General features: G+C 34.9%; 1 protein-coding gene across 2 annotated transcripts in view; it reads right to left on the reverse strand.

Moving 5' to 3' along the window:
• The window catches only part of LOC125679337 (sodium/myo-inositol cotransporter 2-like), a 55384-nt gene that overhangs the window by 21897 nt on the left and 10102 nt on the right, over window positions 1-23385 (reverse strand). The window contains exons 2-9 of one of the 2 annotated variants that reach the window (XM_048918482.2): window positions 20745-20813; window positions 15770-15874; window positions 14171-14230; window positions 13549-13653; window positions 12298-12403; window positions 10449-10529; window positions 9857-10062; window positions 7353-7488 (exon numbers count right to left, since the gene is read on the reverse strand). In XM_048918482.2, the coding sequence (XP_048774439.2) occupies window positions 7353-7488; window positions 9857-10062; window positions 10449-10529; window positions 12298-12403; window positions 13549-13653; window positions 14171-14230; window positions 15770-15874; window positions 20745-20813 (868 nt within the window). Of the gene's footprint in view, window positions 1-7352; window positions 7489-9856; window positions 10063-10448; window positions 10530-12297; window positions 12404-13548; window positions 13654-13785; window positions 13854-14170; window positions 14231-15769; window positions 15875-20744; window positions 20814-23385 lie in introns of those variants that run through there. The other variant, XM_048918483.2, reaches the window with a different exon arrangement.

The raw sequence follows: 23385 nt of genomic DNA on the forward strand, positions 1-23385 counted from the left end.
TGACATAATGACTCGGGACTCAAGCCTGAAATCTTTTTATGAACTCTGCCAACTACACAATTCCTTGTTGCACTATCAAAGAATATTAGTTACCAAAAATTTTATATAAACAACAGTAAAAAAGAATACTGGCAATGAACAAATATGAGTAACCAAAATTAACATCAACCATGATAAGAAAGAATACTGCCTATCCAAAATGGATATGAACAGTTCAACTAGATTAAGAAATAATGCTGGTAACAAAAAATGGATATGTATCATTATAATACGAAAAAAATATTTGCAATTACTCAAAATGGACATGAACCTCAGTAAAGAAAGAATAATATGTAGTAACTGAAAATAAAAATGAACCACATTACATGTACAAAAGTACTGCAAGAACGAATACTGATAATCTACACTATAAATGACACCAGTGCTCTGCACCACTGTGTCTCAGAGCTATGTATCATTGCTTCACTTCTTCTCAATGGCTAATAAAACAAAGTTTATTCAGTCACATTTTCTTCCCTAGCTAGAAGTTATATAAATACATTAGAACACCTTCACAAGACATACTGATGAAGAATGTTTAGTCAAACTCAGTCAAAAGAGACGGAGTCCACCCTAGAAATATCAAATTACTATGACAAGTTTTAAATTCATCATTATACATATTTCAATATTAAATGATTTCTGTAGGGTCCATTTTCATTGTCCATGGTGTTTTTAACCATCTATAGCAAATACATGTACTCTATTAGAAAATTTCTAACAATCCACACATGTATTTCCATACCCCAGAGCTCGTACAGCTTATGAATAAATAGCAAGACAACACAACACATATATACAGGTGGAATCTTATATATATGACAATCATTTTATGCATGTGGGTTCATGCATATTCCATTTGACTTGGTATTTAACTGAATCATGCAGAATGCTATACCATTTGACCATCTGTGCATGCTCACATTTAGTTCTAGAGAATAAGCCTGTTTTTTTAAATTATCGAATATATTCTTTGAGGTATACTCCCATACCTCCTTACAAATCATATGTATGGTAAGCTACTTAGGACTAGAGATAGAAATTTGGATATATCTATGCCAAACCTCTATAAAGTGCCCCAAAAAGATGTGGATACTGCAGTTTCAGTTACCAGGGAAACATTTGGACTTATTTTGAAGCTAATCAGATGACATAAACTTATTTGACAACCATACCATTCAATGCCAATGTCGGCTATTACTTCAACAACAGGCTCATGATTCACTTCACTCACCTGAATCAACTTGGTTTTATAATGTTGTGACTGGTAAGCTTTGAACCCCTAATAGTCATCCTACCTTACTGTAGTAGACCCACACTACACCAAGGCCCATTGTACACTTTTATGATAAACTGCAATTAATCTAAATGATCTACAGAAAGCCCATAGGCCATTAACACTATTGGGTCTTTTTTCTTTGCCTCACACCTAGGATTTATAGAATGTAGACAGACATATTTGTACCCTGTTATTTCATTGACAAATGCTCAAGAAGCAAAAGTGCTATTCCAATATCTGTGACATACATATGAGAATATTCTTGCACTTTTTTTAATATCTGTATTAAACAAAATTTCTGATTTCAGAAAGCATAATCCACATATTCTGCCAAAATTCAAATTCAACTATTTGATTCTTCACAGTCGTTGCAACAATCTAGTTTGCCAATACAACCTATCATTGGGTCAAATGCTGTCTGACTTGTCTCGTACCGATTGTTAGGCCATTCTTGGCACACTAATTCTGACTATGGATAACTCTGTTTACCTGATCAGGATATAGGGCTCACAATGGGTGTGACCAGTCAACAGGGTATACTTACTCCTCCTAGGCACCTGATCCCACCTCTGGTGTGTCCAGGGGTCCGTGTTTGCCCAACTATCTGTTTTGTATTGCTTATAGGAGTTATGAGATTGATCACTGTTTGTTATCTTCACCTTTCATACTGTCAGGACTGTCCTCAATTTCACAAAAGGTGCCATATCATAGGAAACAATTGAAATTTGTAATGTACATAGAACAATTTCAAATGAACATACAAAAACTTCATTGATTTACATTTAAATTTTATTCAAATAGAAATCTTATTTTCCAAATCAATAATGTACCACAGCGCCCATTAAGGGCTTTCTATAGTAAGGGCCCGAGTTTGTCCCCTTAAATGACTTGGCTATCAAATTTTATACAACATTTTCTTACCATTCTCCTTCCAGCAAATACAGATGAACTTCATAGATCATAATTGATAGAAATATCCATTTAATTTCAATTTAGTATCCATAGCACTAAAGAAGATGTTATTTAAATGTTTTACAAATACACACTACATACATGTACCAAGTTTGGCCCTACCCTGGAGTCAGAACCTCTACCCCTGGGATCATACAATTTTGGTAGAGGCCTTCCTGCTCTACATGACTATGCATAGTTTTTCTTACACATGTGCAGTTGTAGAGAAGAGAATTTTTGAAAAGTGGTCAATCTTTGGCAGTTTTCCCTCTGCCCTTAACGTCCCAGGAGTGGAGGAGTCCTGAAATTTACAATTCATGTCCACTCGTACCAAAAGTGCTTAATACTAAATTTGAAAAGAATAGGAATGGTAGTTATCAAGAAGTTATAAGGGTTCAATTGTTAACGCACAATGGACAACACACAACAAGACAGATTCTGATCGATCAATTGCAATAGGTCACCTGAGTTTAAAAAAGTGAAAGACATAACCAACATTGGACAAATTTTGATCAGTATTTCTAAATTGAACTGATTGCTCGAGTCCGCCAAAAAAAGCCAAATCAATGTATGTTGTATTATGTGTCTTGTTTAGCAATTTACACAAAAACATGCATACAGTGTAATATTCAAATCTCTTCTCTCTGACTCTGCTGCAAGGGGGAAAATAAAATCCTAAGTTTTAAAATGAAACTGATGAGAGAAATGAACAGTAAATGTGATGTTAGTGAACATGAACAAGAAGATACGAACACATGCTTCAGTACTGTTACACACGTATACAATTAGACTAGCATTAGTTTTACTCTTTGTCTGCCTTGGTTAAAAAATGAGTCAACTACTCATTACTCAAAATTAGATGTGTTTAAAATGAAATGTCTGAAACGTGCAAATTTACTACATCTTGTATCAATGGAATCTAGACTTATGAAAAAAATATATTTGGCATGATTTGCAAATGCATTAAAATCATTGGGGAGGTACCACATCCAAAAGCCCTTTTTTAAAAACTATAATTATAAAATGATAATGGGTTACAAGGCTCACTTGAAATATTTTAATGTTGATATTTTCAATTAGACCTACATGTAAACAAAATTCCACAAATTGTATGGCAGGTTGGTTGCTCCTAGGAAAGTGGATTTTTCCATAAATTGAAATAAAGCTTTCAATATTGCGGTTCACTTTCCACATGAGAATGTATATTGGTTATAAATCAATGGTGTACGTACTGTTCTTGGAAAAAATAATGATTGGTGGTATGGTTTTGTTTACCCACTAAAGTGGCTCCACCCTTTCACTATGGGTAAGGAATTATTTGGATAACTTTACTTCAATTTCTTAAGATAATTATTATAAGTGGACCCAATCAATTTTCAAACACTGTAAAATTATTTCATGGGGGGGGGGGGGGGGGTGTTCAAATTTAAATAGTCAGACAAAAATGTACTGGTTCAGGGAGTCTTAATCTTGTGGTTGAAAAAACAAGAGGCCCATGGGCCACATCGCTCACCTGAGTCACCTTGGTCCATATCTGAAGACTTTCCATATATATTTGCATGTAAAACCTTAGTCCCTATTATGGCCCTAACTACCCTTTGCAAACTTGAATCTACACTATGTCAGAAAGCTTTCATGTTAATGTCAACTTCTTTGGCCCAATGGTTCTTGAGAAGAAGATTTTTAAAGCTTTTTCCTATATTTGTATGTAAAACTTTGACACCCCCCCCCCAACTTGTGGCCCCATCCTACCCCCCGGGGGCCATGATTTGAACAAACTTGAATCTGCACTATGTCAGAAAGTTTTCTTGTAAATATCAGCTTTTCTGACTCAGTGGTTATTGAGAAAAAGATTTTAACTATATATTTGTATATAAAACTTTGATTCCCTATTGTGGCCCCATCCAACCCCCGGGGCCCATGATTTGAACAAATTTGAATCTGCATTATGTCAGGAAGCTTTCATGTAAATCTCAGCTTTTCTGGCTTAGTGGTTCTTGAGAAGAAGATTTTAAAAGTTTTTCCCTATATATTTGTGTGCAAAACTTTGATCCCCCCTTGGGGCCCCATCCTATCCCCGGGGGCCATGATTTGAACAAACTTGAATCTGCACTATGTCAGAAAGTTTTCATGTAAAAATCAGCTTTTCTGGCTCAGTGGTTCTTGAGAAGATTTTTAAAGATTTTTCCTATATATTTGTATGTAAAACTTTGATCCCCTATTGTGGCCCCATCCAACCCCCGGAGCCCATGATTTGAACAAACTTGAATCTGCATTATGTCAGAAAGCTTTCATGTAAAATCTCAGCTTTTCTGGCTTAGTGGTTCTTGAGAAGAAGATTTTTAAAGTTTTTCCCTATATATTTGTATGTAAAACTTTGATCCCCCCTTGTGGCCCCATCCTACCACCGGGGGCCATGATTTGAACAAACTTGAATCTGCAATATGTCAGGAAGCTTTCAGGTAAATTTCAGCTCTTCTGGCCCAGTGGTTCTTGAGAAGAAGATTTTTAAATGACCCCACCCTATTTTTGCATTTTTGTGATTATCTCCCCTTTGAAAGGGACATGGCCCTTCATTTGAACAAACTTGAAAGCCCTTCACCAAAGGATGCTTTTGGCCATGTTTGGTTGAAATTGGCCCAGTGGTTCTGGAGAAGAAGTCGAAAATGTGAAAAGTTTAACACACAGACGGACAGACAGACGACGGACAAAAAGCGATCAGAAAAGCTCACTTGAACCTTCGGTTCAGGTGAGCTAAAAAAGTGACATTCTGCAATCCTCCATTGTAATTCAGTGTTGAATTTCATGCAGAATATATTAAAGTAGTAAATTAGACCATGAAAATTAGCAACTTATCTTTCCTCAGTCTTACAACTGATGAAAACAGCTGAATGTGAAAAAAGTTTACAGATAATCTGAGATAGGTGATTAGTCACAGAGACAATTAGACAGTTCACTCTGGGCCTCCAGAGAAATAAAAGTTAAAGGGCTTCTCGTATCCTAATAATCATCCTTAAAAATTTCCATTAACCAAATAAAAATATTTAATAAAATTCATACAAGTAAATGTCAAGGTACAGTTGTATGATTTATACCTGTATAGCGATTTTAATTGGGACTGTGGCGTACCTTATATCCATGTTTAAGATACTGAAGGTAAAATTTCAAGATACCTATTAATTTATTGTAATACTTGGGAAATGTAAAAATTGGATATCTTTGGTGGTTTTCTCAGGCAAAAGACAAAAATTTATCCATACCTATTACACGGGTCTACAAGTTTTTTTTCCAAGGTTTCATGAATTTCAAAGAGCAAAGTCCAGTGTTCAAGTGCAGACACACATTTCATATTAGTTAACTAGAAAGTAAAGTCAAGGAAATATTAATTTCAATTTCAATATTTCATTTTTTGCTGAATTTCCCACCTTTCATGAATTCATATTCTTAACATGCATTTCTCACTAGATTCTTACTATAGCCCCTTATGCAAAGTATAATCAGCAAAAATATGCAACTATGAAATCTCCAAATCTGTTTCCATTGAATTCAACTTTCACAAGCAGGTCAAGAGATAAATACACCTTCTAAACAAATTAATACCAACCTTCACACACATCATGCTAGAATAAAATCATCATCTGCTGATTAAGACATACATTACAAAATTCTGTAAATTACATAAATTACTGCAGCTTTTCTGGGCAGTGAAGTTTACAATTCCCTAACAGTTCTTCCAAAGTCTAAAATTACAATCAATTCCAGTTTCACTTAAAGGGGCATGGACACAATTTCGGTATAAAAAAAAATTACTTGGACATTAATTAGTAATATGGTAGTATTTGATGTGTAAAACATAGCAACAAAACAAAATTTCAAAAACTAATGCAAGGATGTATTTGAGACATTTACACTTTTCATTTTTAAAACAAGACACAAGCCGTATTTATGTTTACATACTATGACTCAGCTATCAACATGGCACCAAAGTTGACAGCTTCCGAGAAAAGAGCTTTTACGACAAAAAAATTTCAATTTATACTTCTGTGTGTTTGCTCCCTAAACTGATTTAGCAATAATCTATGTCAAAATGCTGAATATTATCGATGCACATTCAGAAATCCTGGTGTTGCCACCTCCGCATACGGTTTACTGGTACTTGTTTACAGTCTTGTGAAATGTACGTGCATTCATCTCCTTCTAGGTATAGATTAAAACCGTGTTTACAAACACGATTTAGGGAGCCGGATTTTATGTAAATACAAAGCGTATCCTGTGTAAAAATATTTTTAATCCACTTATTTATAAAAGATCTTTATTTCTATAATAAAAAAACCTGTCAATTTCAATCGATCAAAAATCAAAGTCATTAGTATGCATGTCCACTAAAGTGCATTTGTTTCTGTTGTGGTAAAAATCTGAGATTCTTGACTTGTGGTAGGTGTTATAGAGGAAAAGAATGGACAACAATCAAAACGAATTGTAATTTCATTACCTGCCTAAACTGTAATCCACAGTTTATATTGTTTTGATTTTTATAAAATTTCATGGCCTTTAAATGATAATATCTTTTATATGCACCACTAACTATTTTTGATATTTTCAATAAAATGTGGAAAGTGATAGAAAATTTACATTCTCCGGTAATTGCTTTGTAGTGAAAATAAAAGATTCATGTACATAAATACTAAAATATCTGTTACCAAAAACAAAAGTTTTGTTCAAATAACTATTTCTAATCATGTACATGTCTATATTACTACAGATACAACTGAATACTGAAAATCAATTATACTAAGCAATACTTTAATTCCACTACTTTGCCTATTTATCAGGGAAAATTTTTTTCATTCAATAATTAAATTAATCATTGTGTATAAGGCCTATTTACAAAATTATTAATAAATTTGCTTCCGCATCAAGGCAACCTCGCAAAGTTACACAAAAGTGTGAAATAAAAAGTGATTTATAGTATATAATTGAATTTTTTTTTGGTGTTTCTTGAGTATAAAGAATATGCCTTTAATAAAGTATACTGGCTGCTATAATCCGAGTAGTGATATCTCAATGTCAGTGAATGCCATACCTGGAAACAATATTCTCGATATCATTCCTGGGAATACCAACAGGAAGAGGGGGAGGATTTTGATGAAGGCACACAAAATTGTTCCTGCTTTAGCATGATCAAAAGTCTTGCCAGCAAGTGCTCTCTGAACTATCACCTAAATCATATTAAAAAAATACATGTAAATCATAGAATTCTTTTTCTATGTAAGTTTTAAATTAATTATGATCATTTTAACTAAAAACATGGTATGATTGTAATCTGCCAATTATAAAGTTTCCCAAATAAATACCTGGTACTGGTTGTATAAAAATGGGCCTTTTCTGCGTACTACCCCCCGAACATTAATAATTCCCTTGCATAAAATGCATGTCGAGATATTAAAATGAAGTGTACAACATGCCTGTCAATCATTGAAGAATAATATATTTATTTACATTTTTATCTTTAAAGTGTAAGAGGAATGGAATCAATGGAATCACTTTAACTTATACTAGTTTGTAGGTATAACCATCATCCTTACATCATTCTGAAGATTCCACGTCTCTATCAGACCTGGTTCTGAAGAAACACTAGTTTTAACATCAAAGTTCAGGGTCACTGGAGTCACTTGACCTTGACACTGATTTGTAGGTACTATCATCCTCTTATCGCTTCTGAAGATCCCATGTCACTATCAGTCCCAGTTCAAATTTATCCTACTTTTTATGTTCATGGTCAAGCTCACTGGAGTTCCTTGACCTTGATAGCAGCTTGTAAGCCCTGTCAGTCTCTTCTTATATTTCTTAAGACCCAAGGACTCTATCATATCTGTCAAGTTATATCTGTTGAAATTTGGAATGATTTTTTTCCCAATGGAGATCTATGTTAGACCCACCCCCATTCGATCCCCCTAAAATGAACCCTAACCCCCTTCACTCTGAAATCAAAACCATTTTTGCACAACTGGATACATTGGCCCATGATATCCTTGAGTATCTAATACTTTCATCGATGGGTTACAGAGACATTTTTAGGCATGAGGAAGAAGAATAAGAAGTGGATGAATGATAAGAATTGAGCAAAAACAATAAGTCTCTAAACTTTGTTTAGAAGACTTAATTACCAGTTTTTCATTCAGATTACATGTACCAGAATTAATTAAAGTCCTTAATCATGGGAAAACTATTGGCCAACAGACTAAATGATCCAGTGAATTCATCTTTCATCAAATCCTGTGACTGCACAGATGCAACATTTTTGGTGACAATTTATTGAAAATTAGCAATAGTTTAAGGAAAAATTTAAAATGAGGAAATCAAGACAATAGATTTCCAGATGTTTTCACTGTGAATGAACCACAGGTTTACAATCTAACACTGCTTCAGAAAAATCTTCCATGAAATGAAAATCAAATTTAACAAGAATCTTACAGCGAATTACAAAAGACCGGTTGAGTTTTCAATTGCCTGCTGGATTGATCAACAGACTTTACAATTTGGTTAGCAAAGTATCACATTTGGTCTGAATTTAGGTCACAAAGTTACTCAGGTATGACAAAGAATTGACAACTTTTTTTTCTCAGTGTGAGTGACAACCCCATAAATAAGATAATTTAACACTTCAGTTTTACTGATTATTTCAGGAAAAAGAATTTCTCTAATTGTATAAGTTAATAATTTCTTTGTTAAAATATCTCTCCATCTTAGTTTTTTCATGGTTATAAGCTGAATAGGTGTTGTAAAATTCCCAAAGGTAGATGTGCACTAACCAACCCTAAAAACTATAAATAGAATAGAAAGTCTGAACTTAAATGGTTAGCTATAGTAACAAGAATTCTATTGGTCAGAAACAGTAACAATAGAAGAGTTTTCTGGAAGTTTTCTTTGTGTGATATGAATGGAATGACCTCAAATATAGATTGACAAACAGACGAATGCTACATGTACATGTAGACACTTTGTGAGATGTCTAATGAATTTTTTTAAAAAGTGAAATTGATAAGAGTTTAGTAAAGTTCAAGTTAATCAATAAAAAAAATTGTATTTGAGAAAGAGAGAGAGAGAGAGAGAGAGAGAGAATACACCCTTTTCTTTACTTAAAGTAATCAAAAGTATTTTTGAAAGAAAAATATAATCATGTGTGTGTGTGTGTGTGTGTGTGTGTGTGTGTGTGTGTGTGTGTGTGTGTGTACCTTTAATTAAACATGTTAAAGTAATCAAATCTGAGAGAGAAATATATTCAATTTGATTTAATTGATGTTCACTTTGAAAAAAAGACACTGAAATCAACTCAGATTTACCTGTAAAAGCAATCTACGCTTGAGTAACTTTGTGACCTAAATTCAGACCAAATGTGATTCTTGGCTGACCAAATTGTAAAGTCTATTGATCAATCCAGCAGGCAATTGAAAACTCAACCGGTCTTTTGTAATTCGCTGTAAACCTCACATTCGAATGAATCGAGTTTTCTAGAACAGCATCATTGTATTGTGACCTGGTCACCTGACCAAACTCTGAGAAACCAGTATGCTGATTTAACAATACCTGGTCAGAACACCAGTACCAGATAGAGTTGATGGACATCCCGATGATTCCTGGCCATGGTAGATCTCCAGTGGAAGCATCACGAAATAAATGCATGTAATCCTTTCGAGGCAATCCACAAGTCGTGTTGGAGTACTTTGTTGTGTTTGCAATGGCATGAGGATACTTTTCCACTATTCCGTTCAATCCACCAACTTCAGCAAAGCCTGTGTGGAGATAAGTTGTAATGCATAGAATTGATGGACTATGTAAGGTTGCATGTCAAATTGTTAAATAAATTTTACAACTTAAATAATTTTTTTTTTAAATTTCAATCTAATATTGTTTTGATGATTGTTGTCCAGTCTCTGAAACTGTATTCCATTATGATGTCAACAGCAAAAATAAAGGAAAATTTCTAGTTGTGTTTTTAAACAATAGTTTAAGTCCCCCCCCCCCCCCCCCCCCCCCCCCCCCCCCAGCAATCTGATGTACTTCCTGACTTGCATTCTCACAAAATACATGTACATAGTTGCTGACTCAGCAATACTACTCCTGTCCTTTTTGTCGGTTTACTGTATCTGCAATTCATCAACTCCAAATGAAGACTTACTCAATCCCATCAGCACTAGCGCTCCAATCAGCATGATAATGGTCTGTATGAAGTCGGTCCAGATAACTGCAGTTAGGCCACCTACAATCAGTCCAGATATATACACACATATTTTACATCACATATACAAAATTACTATGAAAAATTACTCTGAACCCCATTTGCTTAAATCTGCCACTTTACATGCTGGTAATTGAAATTTTTGGGGTGTATTGTCTCAATTTCATCTTACTTTACTGCATGAATGATCTCGTCTCATTTTCGATTTCCCACTCCTACGTCGCATTTTATGAGTTTTAACACGACATCATTGTAAATAAGACAATCTCTTGAGTCATTAGTGTATGGCATGAAAGTGTCCATTATTGGAGGGGTGTGTGTGTCTTAGATCATATTGTTCAACTAATGTGCTGTGTAAACTATGATTGAACATTGCAAATTATTGTAAACGAACCATCAAGTACTATTCCTAAAGAGTTACCTGCCCTTACTAAAATACATTCATAAAAATAAAACAGAATCAAATCACCCTTTTTTGATAATCACATCAAAATGTCAATCAGCCCATTTTGGATTTATGCCAGAAAGAAAATGAGGATGAAAAGGGCAAATGTCCTAATGTGACTAATAAATACCCCCTCTGGGGCTCATCCATATTGGGACATATGATTTAAATGTTTTACACAGAGACATATATACTACCTATACCAAGTTTGGCCCCACCCTGGTGTCAGAACCTCTGCCCCAGGATCATAAAATTTACAATTTTGGTAGGTCTTCCTTCTCTACATCACTATGATTTTCTTACACCTGTGTGGTTGTAGAGAACATTTTTGAAAAATTGGTCAATTTTTGGCAGTTTTTGTCCTGTCCTCAAGGTCCTGGGGATGCAGGAGTCCTGAAGTCCCCCTTGTCCCCAAGATGCTTCATAGCATTTGAAAAGAATTGGAATGGTAGTTATGAAGAAGAGGTTAAAAATGTTCAATTGTTAACGCACAACAACGGACATCGACCGATTGCAATAGGCCACCTGGACCTACTCAGGTGACCTAAAAAGCATTTATCAGTTTCAAAATTTTAATGGAAATGGGTTCTAGTTTTAAAAAGTGTCAACAAACTTTCAACCTTTTGCCAAATCAGAATAATTTTGTTACATCAGATTAAAGGGGCATGGACACGATTGAGCTGAAAATTTTATTTTGCCATTCTTATTGTTTACAATGCTTAACTAAAGCATTTCTAATGGTGAACCAAAATTTGATTATCAGTTTTTGAGTTATAAGTGAGATACAGCACTCACAATTCTTTGTTATGTAAACAAGGCTCATGCCATGTTTTAGTTTACATATAAATTGCTTAATAGAAAATAGCATGTTTAAAACAAAATGAAATGTGCTAAACACTATAAACTATTCAATTGTGTTCAGAATTAACTTGTATATTAAAAAATCTGCTTTAAACAAACTTTTACTGGTATATTTAGCTTATATGTAAACAAAAAAAAGGGCACGAGCCTTGTTTATATAACAAAGAATTGTGAGCTCTGTATCTCCCATGTACCTCGACAACTGACATTGAAATTTTTGCTGACCATTACAAATTGCCTTACTGATTAAAAATGGAAAAATAAAATTTGAAAATTTTCAGCTCAAATCATGTCCATGTCCCTTTAATGCTCCTGTAAGTCAATAATAACATAACTCCCATGTTTCCATCAATTCATGACAATTAAAATTGTTATATATAATATAGTACAGTACGTTATTTCACACAAACACAAAATTCATCCTTAGAGCTAAGATTATCATATATATATAAAAGATATATATAGTACAAGTGTAATAATTACCAGTGATTGTGAATATTGTGGCAATACTCAAAATGAGCAGAATGGACCACCACACATTCAAATGCATGGACTGTTCTATAAATATTGCCCCAGCATACAAATCAGCCTGGAAAAAATATAGCATATCAAAGTAGTAATAGTTCTGTAAATGTAAAACAATTAATTGTTTATTCCCAAATCAAATGTCAATGTGATGATGAACAAGTCACACATCATGCTATATTTAGCATAACATGGACAAAACATTTGCTTTATCAAATCAGGAATCCACCAACAGCATATTGGAAATAGAGCAAGGTCAAGTTTAATGCATCATTTTCTCCTCATTTCTCATTTACAAAATGAAGGAATTCTTTTATGTGGAAAGCATTCTATAAAAGTATATATATGTACTAGAAATAATCAGAGACTTGTGGATCATTATGCTCACCTGATCTCTTCCTCAGAAATGAATTTCATACCCTTAGGTCCTACAGCCCCATTCTGTATCAATGGACACGATTTGACTAAACTACAACCTACATTTCCTTGGGATCTTTGAAAATCTATTTGACAAATCATATATAATTGCTCTTAAGAACAATGAATGGATTTTTGAAGATTTACCTTGTATTTTCCTATGCGATAAAGGGACACAGAGTTAGCAGACAATATCTTATTATAATATCCAAAGTATGACCATTGACCTTGTGACCTAAAAAATCAATAGCATAGGTTATCTACTCCTTTAGTAGAACCACTGTACCAAACTGGTGTCTGTCAAGCAAAGAATTCTTGATATTGAACAGACAATATCTTACAATGTCCAGTTCGACCTTTGACCTCAAAATAGACATCTACTTCTTATGGGGAACCATTGTACCAAGTTTGATGTCTGTCAAGCAAAGGGTTTTCAAGATACTGAGCAGACAATACCTTACCATGTCCAGTTTGACCTTTCACCTTTGATCTTGTGACCTCAAACTCAACGGGGGACATCTAATTCCGAGGAGAAACTAGTGTACCAAGTTTGGTGTCTATCAAGCAAAGGTTTCTCAAGATATTGATCGGACAATATTTTCCTATGCCCTGAGTAGATTCACCCTTGATCTTGTGATCTCAGAATCAATAGAGGTCATTTACTCTTTAAGGCAAACCAGTATAACAAGTCTTGTGTGTCAAGCAAAGGGTTCTTAAGATACTGAGTAGATAACATTTGGTCTATCAATTAGGGAGGGGGGGAGGCATAAGAAAAATGAACTACATATTTACCGATATTTTTGTAAAGATGTACACAATGAGGGCCAGAACAGCTATATATATCTGAATTCTTTGTCCTCCAAATCGACACTTCAAATACTCAGGCATGGTGTAAACCTACAACAAAAAAATGCCAAAGCTGTCCAAACAGGAATAACACCAGGGCACATTCAAACTGGGTCACATTTTTCAACATCATATTCATTACATGGATATAAAAAGTAATGGACCAGATAAAAAATCCAATACCTGAGCCGTTGACCTTTATCAAATGGCCCTGGGTGATATTTACAACATACACCAAGGTCAATATCAAACTAGAATCAAGAATGAGAATCTAATGTTTCCAAGTTGCATAGATATGGTCTGGACAAGAATTATATACTTTTTTCAAGTGACCTTGACATTGTCAAAATGACCTTGAGAAAAGATCACAAAATGTCATTTCTAACAGAATTTGCTGAAATTAAATTTTATTAATCGCCTAGAAATTTTTAAATGGCATGATTTGCCTTCAATGATAGTCCAGAACATAACGCATTTTCCTTCTGCACTAACATGACCAATAAACTAAGTACTTAGAGGTGACTAACTGAACATCTGTGTGAAAACTTGATTTTTTTATGATACTTACACCTGATGCTATGTACACAGGAAGAAAAATGTATCCCAGCAACATGAGAATGTACAGTGCCTAAAAATATAAGGGTAGCAGATTTAGCTGACAAATCATTATAGAAAACATGCATTGTTTTATTGAGTGGAAATTCCACTTCACTATCTCTCTAATAATGTAACATCTAAAATACTGAATCCTATTACTCAGAGTGTGTAAAGGTTACAGGTTTATCTCCTTATATGTTTTCATATATATTGAATTTTGAAAAATATTTACCAAAATAAAAGGAGATCACAGAGTACGAATTTGTTGTACGCGCCGTGTGATTGGTTCGCAAAGACATTGCTTAGTCTCGGGATCATCCGAAGGGTCTTGGGATAATTTGCGGACCAATCACACGACACGTTATAAATTCGTACTCTGTGACCTCCTTTTTGGCTGCCAGTGGAAGAGATGAAGCCCTGTCCGATCAATGCACGCAAGATTGTGTCAAATAAAAGAAATGAGATGGGTTTTGAGTTGAAGAGACTTGTAGTATGACATCTCCCTGACCTGCCGCTCACCAAATTCCTTAGGTAACGCTGTAATTACTTGGAAAATGTGCCCCGAAACGGGGATCCCCCATTTGTTTACAAATTTTTGTTTCTTACCTTGTGTATTTTATTATACCGGTAGAAGGCCAATCTCTAAAGCTTACAAAAAGCGTGAAACGATTACATGAATCAAAAGAGGGATGAGATAGACTGGGAATTCATACATTTCAGAGAAATTATTGCCACCAAAAAAATTTATGAAAAAGGGGGGGGGGGGGGGGGGGGGGGGAGGGAGGATTAGTAATAATACATACTTCAGGTGCCTGTGATGGTGGCATGATATACCATGTGAATATTTTGTTTATAGGAAGACAATTTTTTAATATAGATATTTAAAACATTGAGTGCCTGTGACCTGAGTTTACTCAGGTGACCTAAAAATTTGGATTTTATGCATTAAATGTGTATAACTGTCCAACTATAAACACCTTGTACTTAACAGTTTATAGCTACATAAACCTAATACAGGGATGTTTTAATTTTAACAGTTTATAGCTACATAAACCTAATACAGGGATGTTTTAATTTTAACAGTTTATAGCTACATAAACCTAATACAGGGATGTTTTAATTTTAACAGTTTATAGCTACATAAACTTTATACAGGGATGTTTTAATTTTAACAGTTTATAGCTACATAAACCTAATACAGGGATGTTTTAATTTTAACAGTTTATAGCTACATAAACCTAATACAGGGATGTTTTAATTTTAACAGTTTATAGCTACATAAACCTAATACAGGGATGTTTTAATTTTAACAGTTTATAGCTACATAAACCTAATACAGGGATGTTTTAATTTTAACAGTTTATAGCTACATAAACCTAATACAGGGATGTTTTAATTTTAACAGTTTATAGCTACATAAACCTAATACAGGGATGTTTTAATTTTAACAGTTTATAGCTACATAAACCTAATACAGGGATGTTTTAATTTTAACAGTTTATAGTTACATAAACTTTATACAGGGATGTTTTAATTCTTCCCTCAGTGGTACTGGTACAGGTGTACATACATTGAGTTCATATAGACCAATGGCAATTCCTGAAGCTGCTCCTGATCCTGCCAATCCAACAAAGTGAATACTTCCTATATTACTGGCAAACAGGGAGGCTCCAACCTAAAATAATACTGTACGTGAATATCAACAATTAACTAACCCTGTACTTAATAAACAGGGCACATAGCTCAACAGTATTACACCCACCAAAACACACACCTTTTATCTTGATATACGCTGAAATCACATATTTCAGTAGCAACAATTTTATGGCTTGAATGACAAAAGGCCCTTGAGCATGGGCATTCAAACAAGTCATTAGAGTTACACTACGAATTAAATTATTAAATTAGAAGTGTTGTATGCTGATGGTTTCATAGAGCATTTTTCAATATTCTAAAAACTGAATGTCCCACTTTTTTTATGTGATCAAAATAGACAGTGCTACCATTTCTTCATTCAATGCCACTATTTCTCCATTCAATTTACAAAATGCAAAGGAAAAGGTAGTATTTATAAGGGTCCAATGCAAACAACCCCCATTTCCATTTAAGTTTGAAATCAACTTAAAACCATGAAAGCAAGTAAAATTTTATTCAAGATGATACCATATTAAAAATTTTAAAAAAACGAGAGCTTCGCAAGACGAGGCATATTCCCTCACAATGAACATCTACAAGCTTATTCCAAGAAGTTCCTTGGTGACCTTGACCTTTTGATCTAAAAAATATCAACAGGGCTTTTCCTCTCTTGATAACAAAGTTACATGTGAAGTATGAAATAAATGGAGCAAATATTGTGGCCTACAAGCTATTTTTATGAAGATTCGAAGTGACCTTGATCTTTAAAGCCCATTTTCTCTCATGATAACAAAGTTACATGTGAAATATAAAATCAATGGAGCAAATATTGTGGCATATAGTGTCTACAAGCTTTTTCTATGAAGTCCTGTAGTGACCTTGGCCTTGACCTTTGACTTTTTTGACTGCAAAAGCAATAGGGTTCTTCCTCTCTTGATAACAATGTTACATGTGAAATATTGGGGTAGGGAGGATTGACCTGATCTTCAACAAATTACCAAGGTTCAGGGCTATAACATACTGATTGATACAGACATGATTCTACAAAGAGATGGAAAAAGCGGGGTATTCCATCAACTGGGTATTTAGGGGCAGCCCTAGATCAGGGGGTCCAGGCCTTTGGCCCCCGGCTGAAAATGGATATTTTGACTTCTAGAACCCGATCAGAAAATTTATTCTGTTAACCAATTTTGAGGTTTTTAGCTTTATAAAAATGCCAGTAATAGTAAGTAAGTATTGGTTTCCTAACCTGGTCTTAGGCAAAGGTCCTACGTAATATACCAACACTTCACTAAATGGTTCTTCAAAAGCTGGACCTGGTCAATGGCCTTAAACATCACTCATCTCTTTGTACTACTTTTCTGGACATTTTTGCAAGGCCAGAGTGTTTACAATCAGTATACAGTCTGCTGATTGGGCGATATTGAAATGATTCAACCAATCAACGAGAGGAATACAATGAGGAAATACAAGGGTGAGTCAATAAGTAACTAGCCTAACTTATTTCCAGTTGAGATCCACCTCATCTTTTTCGATGTAATTGCACTTAGACCAATGGTGTTCAAGTGCCATCAGCCCAGAACTGAAAAAGTTAGGGTCCTTTCCATTGACCCACTCCTCAACTGCCATCACGACTTCTTGACGTCCACTGATATCCTTTTTTAAGTTTGGGAATAGGAGGAAGTCGCTAGGAGCTAGGTCGGGCAAATAGGCAGGATGTGGTATTAATTCATACCCATTTCACTTTAGAGCATCCATTGCAACTTTGCAAGTGTGGACTCTTGTGTTGTCATGTTGCAGCAAAACACCTTTACAGTTTACCTTGGCGTTTTTCACGGATGTTGGTTCTCAGTTGGTCTAGCAAGTTTGCATAGTACACTCCAGTTATTGTACTTCTCTTGGGTAAAAAGTCCAACATAACGCCTTTTGCGTCCCAAAATACTGGCTATCACCTTGACAGCAGATAGTTGTGTCTTGAACTTCTTTGGCCTCGAAGACTCAGGCCCTACCCACTGACAACTCTGAGCTTTATTCTCTGGCTCATAATAATGAACCCAAGTCTCATCTGCAGTCACCGGACACAAAAAAAAATCATCTTTTGACCTAAAACGCTTCAACAAGGTGCTGTATACTGATGCTCTGGTTGCCATTTGCTCATCGAAAAGGGATTTGGGGACCCAACAAGCTGTTAGCTTGTTCATACCTAAATGTTCATGTAAGATTGTTGAAATGCTACCATGTGAAATGCCAAATGCCTGTGCTATTTCTTCCACCTGAGAACGAGCAAGTAGGAATGAATGGACCCACGGGTGATGGAGAGAGGAACGAAGCGTAATCAACCGTGGGTTTCCGATGATGAAGAAATGGATTAAGTTTATTATATCTATCACATTTCAAGTATTCTTTAGGTAATATGTGTCATCTAAAATATAAAATTTGTGACTGCACAACATTTAAGATGCTTTAAATCGCAAAATTAACATTTCACTGGTCTGTTTGTAAACATAAAAAGACTTGAGTCTTTGTTTACATAACACAGAGTTAAGGCTAAAACATTGCTCATATCCTTGCATTCAGAATGTCAAAATTTTGGCTGTTAAAGTAAACAATGAAAAGTGTTCTTTCCAAAAAATGTATTTTCAGTATGTAAGCCAGCCAAGAGTATACAAGATTTGTAAAATATTGCATCATAATTCTAAAGGTTTTAACCTCACTCCTTGGGCCCAAAGAGGACAGAGACCATTAAATCTAAATAATTATCCATGCAGTTTCTGAGAAAAAGTCCAAATGTTTAAAGTTAATGATGCAATACAATGAATAAGCATGAACAGCAATAAATCACCAGAGTGCTAAAAATAACATGTTCAGGGGGGGTGTCTTGATTTATAATGGATGTTCTCTGCATGTGTCACCATGACATGAAAACATCAAAAATTAGACCTAAAAAAAATTAGTAGTTTTACTGTATGCACTTCCATTTTCTTCTCATGGAAGAACAAGAGGCCCATTGGGCCACATTGCTCACCTGAGTCACCTTAGCCTATATTTAAAGATTTTCCCTATACTATATATATATTTGCATGCAAAACTTTGATCTCTATTGTGGCCCCAATCTACCCCCCGGGGTCATGATTTTAACAAAGTTGAATCTGCACTGCCAGGAAGCTTTCATATAAATGTAAAGATTTTCCCTATATATTTCCATGTAAAACTTTCCCCTATGGTGGCCCCATCCTACCCCTGGGGGTCATGATTTGAACAAACCTGAATCTGCACTATGTCAGGAAGTTTTAATATAAATTTTAATTTTCTCGCCCAATGGTTCTTGAGATTGATTGAATGTATCTTGTTTAATGTCCCTCTCGAGAATTTTTCACTCACATGGAGACGTTTACGTTACCAATACCAGTGAAGGGCTTCAAATCTAAGCCTATGCTTGGTGCTTACAGCCATGGAGCAGTTCTTTAGCGTGTCACACCTACTGTGACAGGACATCCATTTTTAAGGTCAACTCCGAGGGCCCGTGACATTTACACCTGATGCTCAGCATTTGGCAATGGAACTACATGTCACTATCTGTTTTAACAACTAGGTCTGTTGCGGCCAGGATTCGAACCCCAACCTTCTGCATGCAGGGCAAACACTCTACCTCTAGACCACCACAGCAGTCAGTTAGTTCTTGAGAAGAAGACTTTTAAATGACCCCATCCTATTTTTACATATTTTTGATTATCTCCCCTTTGAATGGGACATGGCCTTTCATTTGTACGAACATGAAAGCCCTTCACCCAAGGATGATTTTTGCCAAGTTTGGTTGAAATTGGCCCTGTGGTTCTGGAGAAGAAGTCAAAAATGTAAAAAGTTTACACAGAACAGACGACGGACAACAGGCAATCAGAAAACCTCACTTGAGCTTTCAGCTCAGGTGAGCTAAAAACTCAGATCTGATCACTTGGTGATAATAAATGAAATACATATGCATCTAATTATGGCCTTAAAAAGTGTTTTGTACAATATCTATGACCCTGAATTATATTTATGGAATTTCATTTCAATGTTCACACTTGAATCCCAACTTCATGTTAAAAACAGTTTTCCTTTCATTATCTATTCTTTCAGATGTGACTTTGAATATATTCCAACCTTTCTAAGCTGCACACAATATAATTTTATCATCAACAGAGGGTATGCTCAAACATACTATGCATCTCTGTCCTAGTGAAATTTAGTTTAGTATAGATTTGTTCGGTAGGCAATGCTCCATTAAGATGCCTCATCTGACCAAGTTTGATGATCCTATATTCCTCAGTGTGTAAGATATGATCGGGACACGATTTGAGTATGCATATACCTGCACATTGCAGATATTAATATATTATATACATGTACTGACACAGAAATATTTTTTTTGAAGTGCAAAATAATAGACTTATTGTGTGATTCCGCTCTGATAATAGGTTGTTACCCTGTGATGTTCTAGTGGGTCGTGATCTTTCAGTCACAGCAAACTCATCCAAGCTTGCCTACTTTTAGGGTCCTTCTCTATGTTGGGAAAGGACAAAACTTTTCTAGGGGAGGGGGGTCAAAATGCATGCATTTCACATTGGCGAGGCGGAATGGATGTGGAAAAAAGGAGGGAGGGGTTGGCCATTCAAACTTCCATTAGTACATGTATCTTGATAATATTAAAGTATTTTGATAATATTATTTCTTTTTCTCAGAATACATGTACTTGGTATGATAAAGGAACAGAATGGAAGATGGACTTTACAATCGATTCCTGTATACATACATACATATATATATATATATATATATATATATACACACACACATATGTATATCCCAAAAGAAATCATGACTACATGAAATGTGTTGCTGTTTTGCCTTGTGCATAGCAAAAAACTTACCGGTATCCAGTGCATGCTCCTGCCTGCCAGAAAATAACCACCTGCACTGCCACGGTTCTGCCGAGAGGTCTGTCAATAACAAAATTGTTGCATTCATATAGAATTTGTCAAACCGTAGTTTCACTTACACATTCATTAATAATCTGACAAACCATTCTAAAAGACAAAATTTCAATATGAAGGATTTAGAAAATGAACATTTTACACTTGTAAGGAATACATATACTCAACATATTGACTGAATAAATTTGCAAATTGAAGTAAAATGAAGTTGTTAACATGAATATTTTTCTCTCATGTGATTCTCCAATATCCTAACAGTTAATTCTACAATATTAGATAAATTGAAAGGTAGCTTATGAAGAACATAGCCAAATTTTGAGGCATAGATCATAATGTTTAACATTTTCTAAAATGTTCGTCTTTTGTTTTAATTGCAACATTATACTCAAAAGAAACACATGTACGTGTACAGAAAGTTAATATACAAATGTTAAAATCTGCTATCAAAATGTCCACAAACAAGAAATGCCACCAAATAACACCCTCTTTTCATGGCTGCCAGATTCCTAAATTAAAAAAAAGAATAAGATCTCTTTGTGAAACACTGACACCCCCATATGGCAGCAAAGTAATTTTGGTACCAGAGAAAGGTCTTCTCACAAGGAACACAAATGTGAAATATGGAAGCACTATCACTAACCATTCAAATGTTACGGCCAATGTTAAACTTTTTCAAAAGTAGGTCAAACTAAGGTGAAGGTCAAAAGGTAAAAAAATCTTGTTACAAGGAATACACATGCGACATTTGAAAGCACAAACACTACCTGTTCAAAAGTTATGACCAAGGTAAAAGTTTATGGCAACACCCAAGCAAACAGATCAACAAGAGGCTCATGGTCCACATCACTCACCTGAGCCACCTTAGCCCTGCCTTTGTTCAACGTCAAAACACCAAAGTATAACAAGGTCTTGCTAAAAGAATCTATATACAAAATATGAAAACCCTACCTTAAATAGTTCAGGAGATATTAAATAGGTAAGATTTTTCTTAAAGTAGGTCAAACTCCAAGGTCAAAAGATCAAACAACATTCTGTCACAATGTCTTGCCATAAACAATCTCTAGTTTACAAAATATGAAAGCCATACCTAAAAAAGTTACTGATATACTTAATAGTCACATTTTCTTACAAGAGGCCCAGGGGCCTTATAGGTCACCTGAGTATCATGTAACAACCTTCCAATGTTTGAATTAGGTTTGTGTTTAAATATAAGAATTTTACTTTTGGATGGAAGAAACATTGAATAGCTATGTGGTCAGCCCCACCTTTGCACCAGAACCCCTGACCCAGGGGCCATAAATTTCAGTTTTGAAAGAAGCATCCTTGATCATCATTATCATACTATTAGTTTGTCTACTTAATACCCAGCAGCAGAGGAGAAGATTTTCAAAGAAATAAAATGCATTTTCACTATATGATCAATAGGGCCCCACCCTAATACCAGAACCCCTGCCCCAGGGGCCATGAATTTCACAATTTTGGTAGAGGGCTCAATGCTCATTATAATTATGCCCACAGTTTGGCCTCTTGATGTCCAGGAGTAAAGAAGAAGATTTTTTAAAATTACACTCATTTTGATGGTTTTTGCCCCACCCCTCAGGCCCCAGGGGGGCAGGGACCACGAATTTCACAATTTTTGTGCCCCTTCACCCACAGATGCTATATGCCAAAATTGGTTGAAATTGGTTCAGGGGTTTCAGAGAAGAAGCTGAAAATGTTCAAATGTTAACACACGACGCACGACGACGGACAAAAACAGATAGCAATAGGTCACCTGAATGAATTCAGGTGACCTAATAAGTATGTCAATCTCAGAGTTCAAGGTCACAAGGTGTCAGATTATGAAATGAAAAGAAATACCTTACCATGAGAAATTCATATACAAGATATATGGAAAATCTACTTTAGATAGTTCAGGACCTATTGAATAGGTAAGATTTTCATTAAAAGTAGGTCAAACTTCTTGGTCAAGATCATATGATCACACACCATTGGATCAAAATAGGTAAGATTTTTATCAAAAGTAGGTCAAACAGGTCAAGGTCATAAGTACACACACCATTGGATAACATGAAAGGTCTTGCAATAAGGATTGTACAGTCAAACCTGTATTAAGAGACCATCCAACGGAGAATGGAAAAAAGGTCACATATGACAGGTGGTCTCTTAATACAGGTTGCCTATTTTCCGCAGTTAATTGATAAAATTTCGCAAATAATTTGTACAATGGAGAAAATGACTACATGTATTTGGAATTTATCATTAAGAATATCAAGTATGGTTTTAATAGTTGTAAAATAGAATTAATAATACACTGTAGTTAAAAATCTAGAATACAATGTGTTGTATCATAATTCATTATTCATCAAAAATTACATTTAATCTGTTTAAGAATGATAAACTTGGCATGCATTTATATTACACATTTACATGAGATTTAAATCTCATTGATGAAGTGCATGTAAATTTTCTAAGACTTATAAACACTTTGTTGTAAAGAGTATTTATGTATAGCCTACTTGTACAGTGTAACTAAAAAATGCAATGCTTGTGGTAAGAAAGCAAATGATGAAGTGTT

The sequence above is a fragment of the Ostrea edulis genome, chromosome 2 (assembly GCF_947568905.1).
Source record: "Ostrea edulis chromosome 2, xbOstEdul1.1, whole genome shotgun sequence".
Classification (NCBI taxonomy): domain Eukaryota; kingdom Metazoa; phylum Mollusca; class Bivalvia; order Ostreida; family Ostreidae; genus Ostrea; species Ostrea edulis.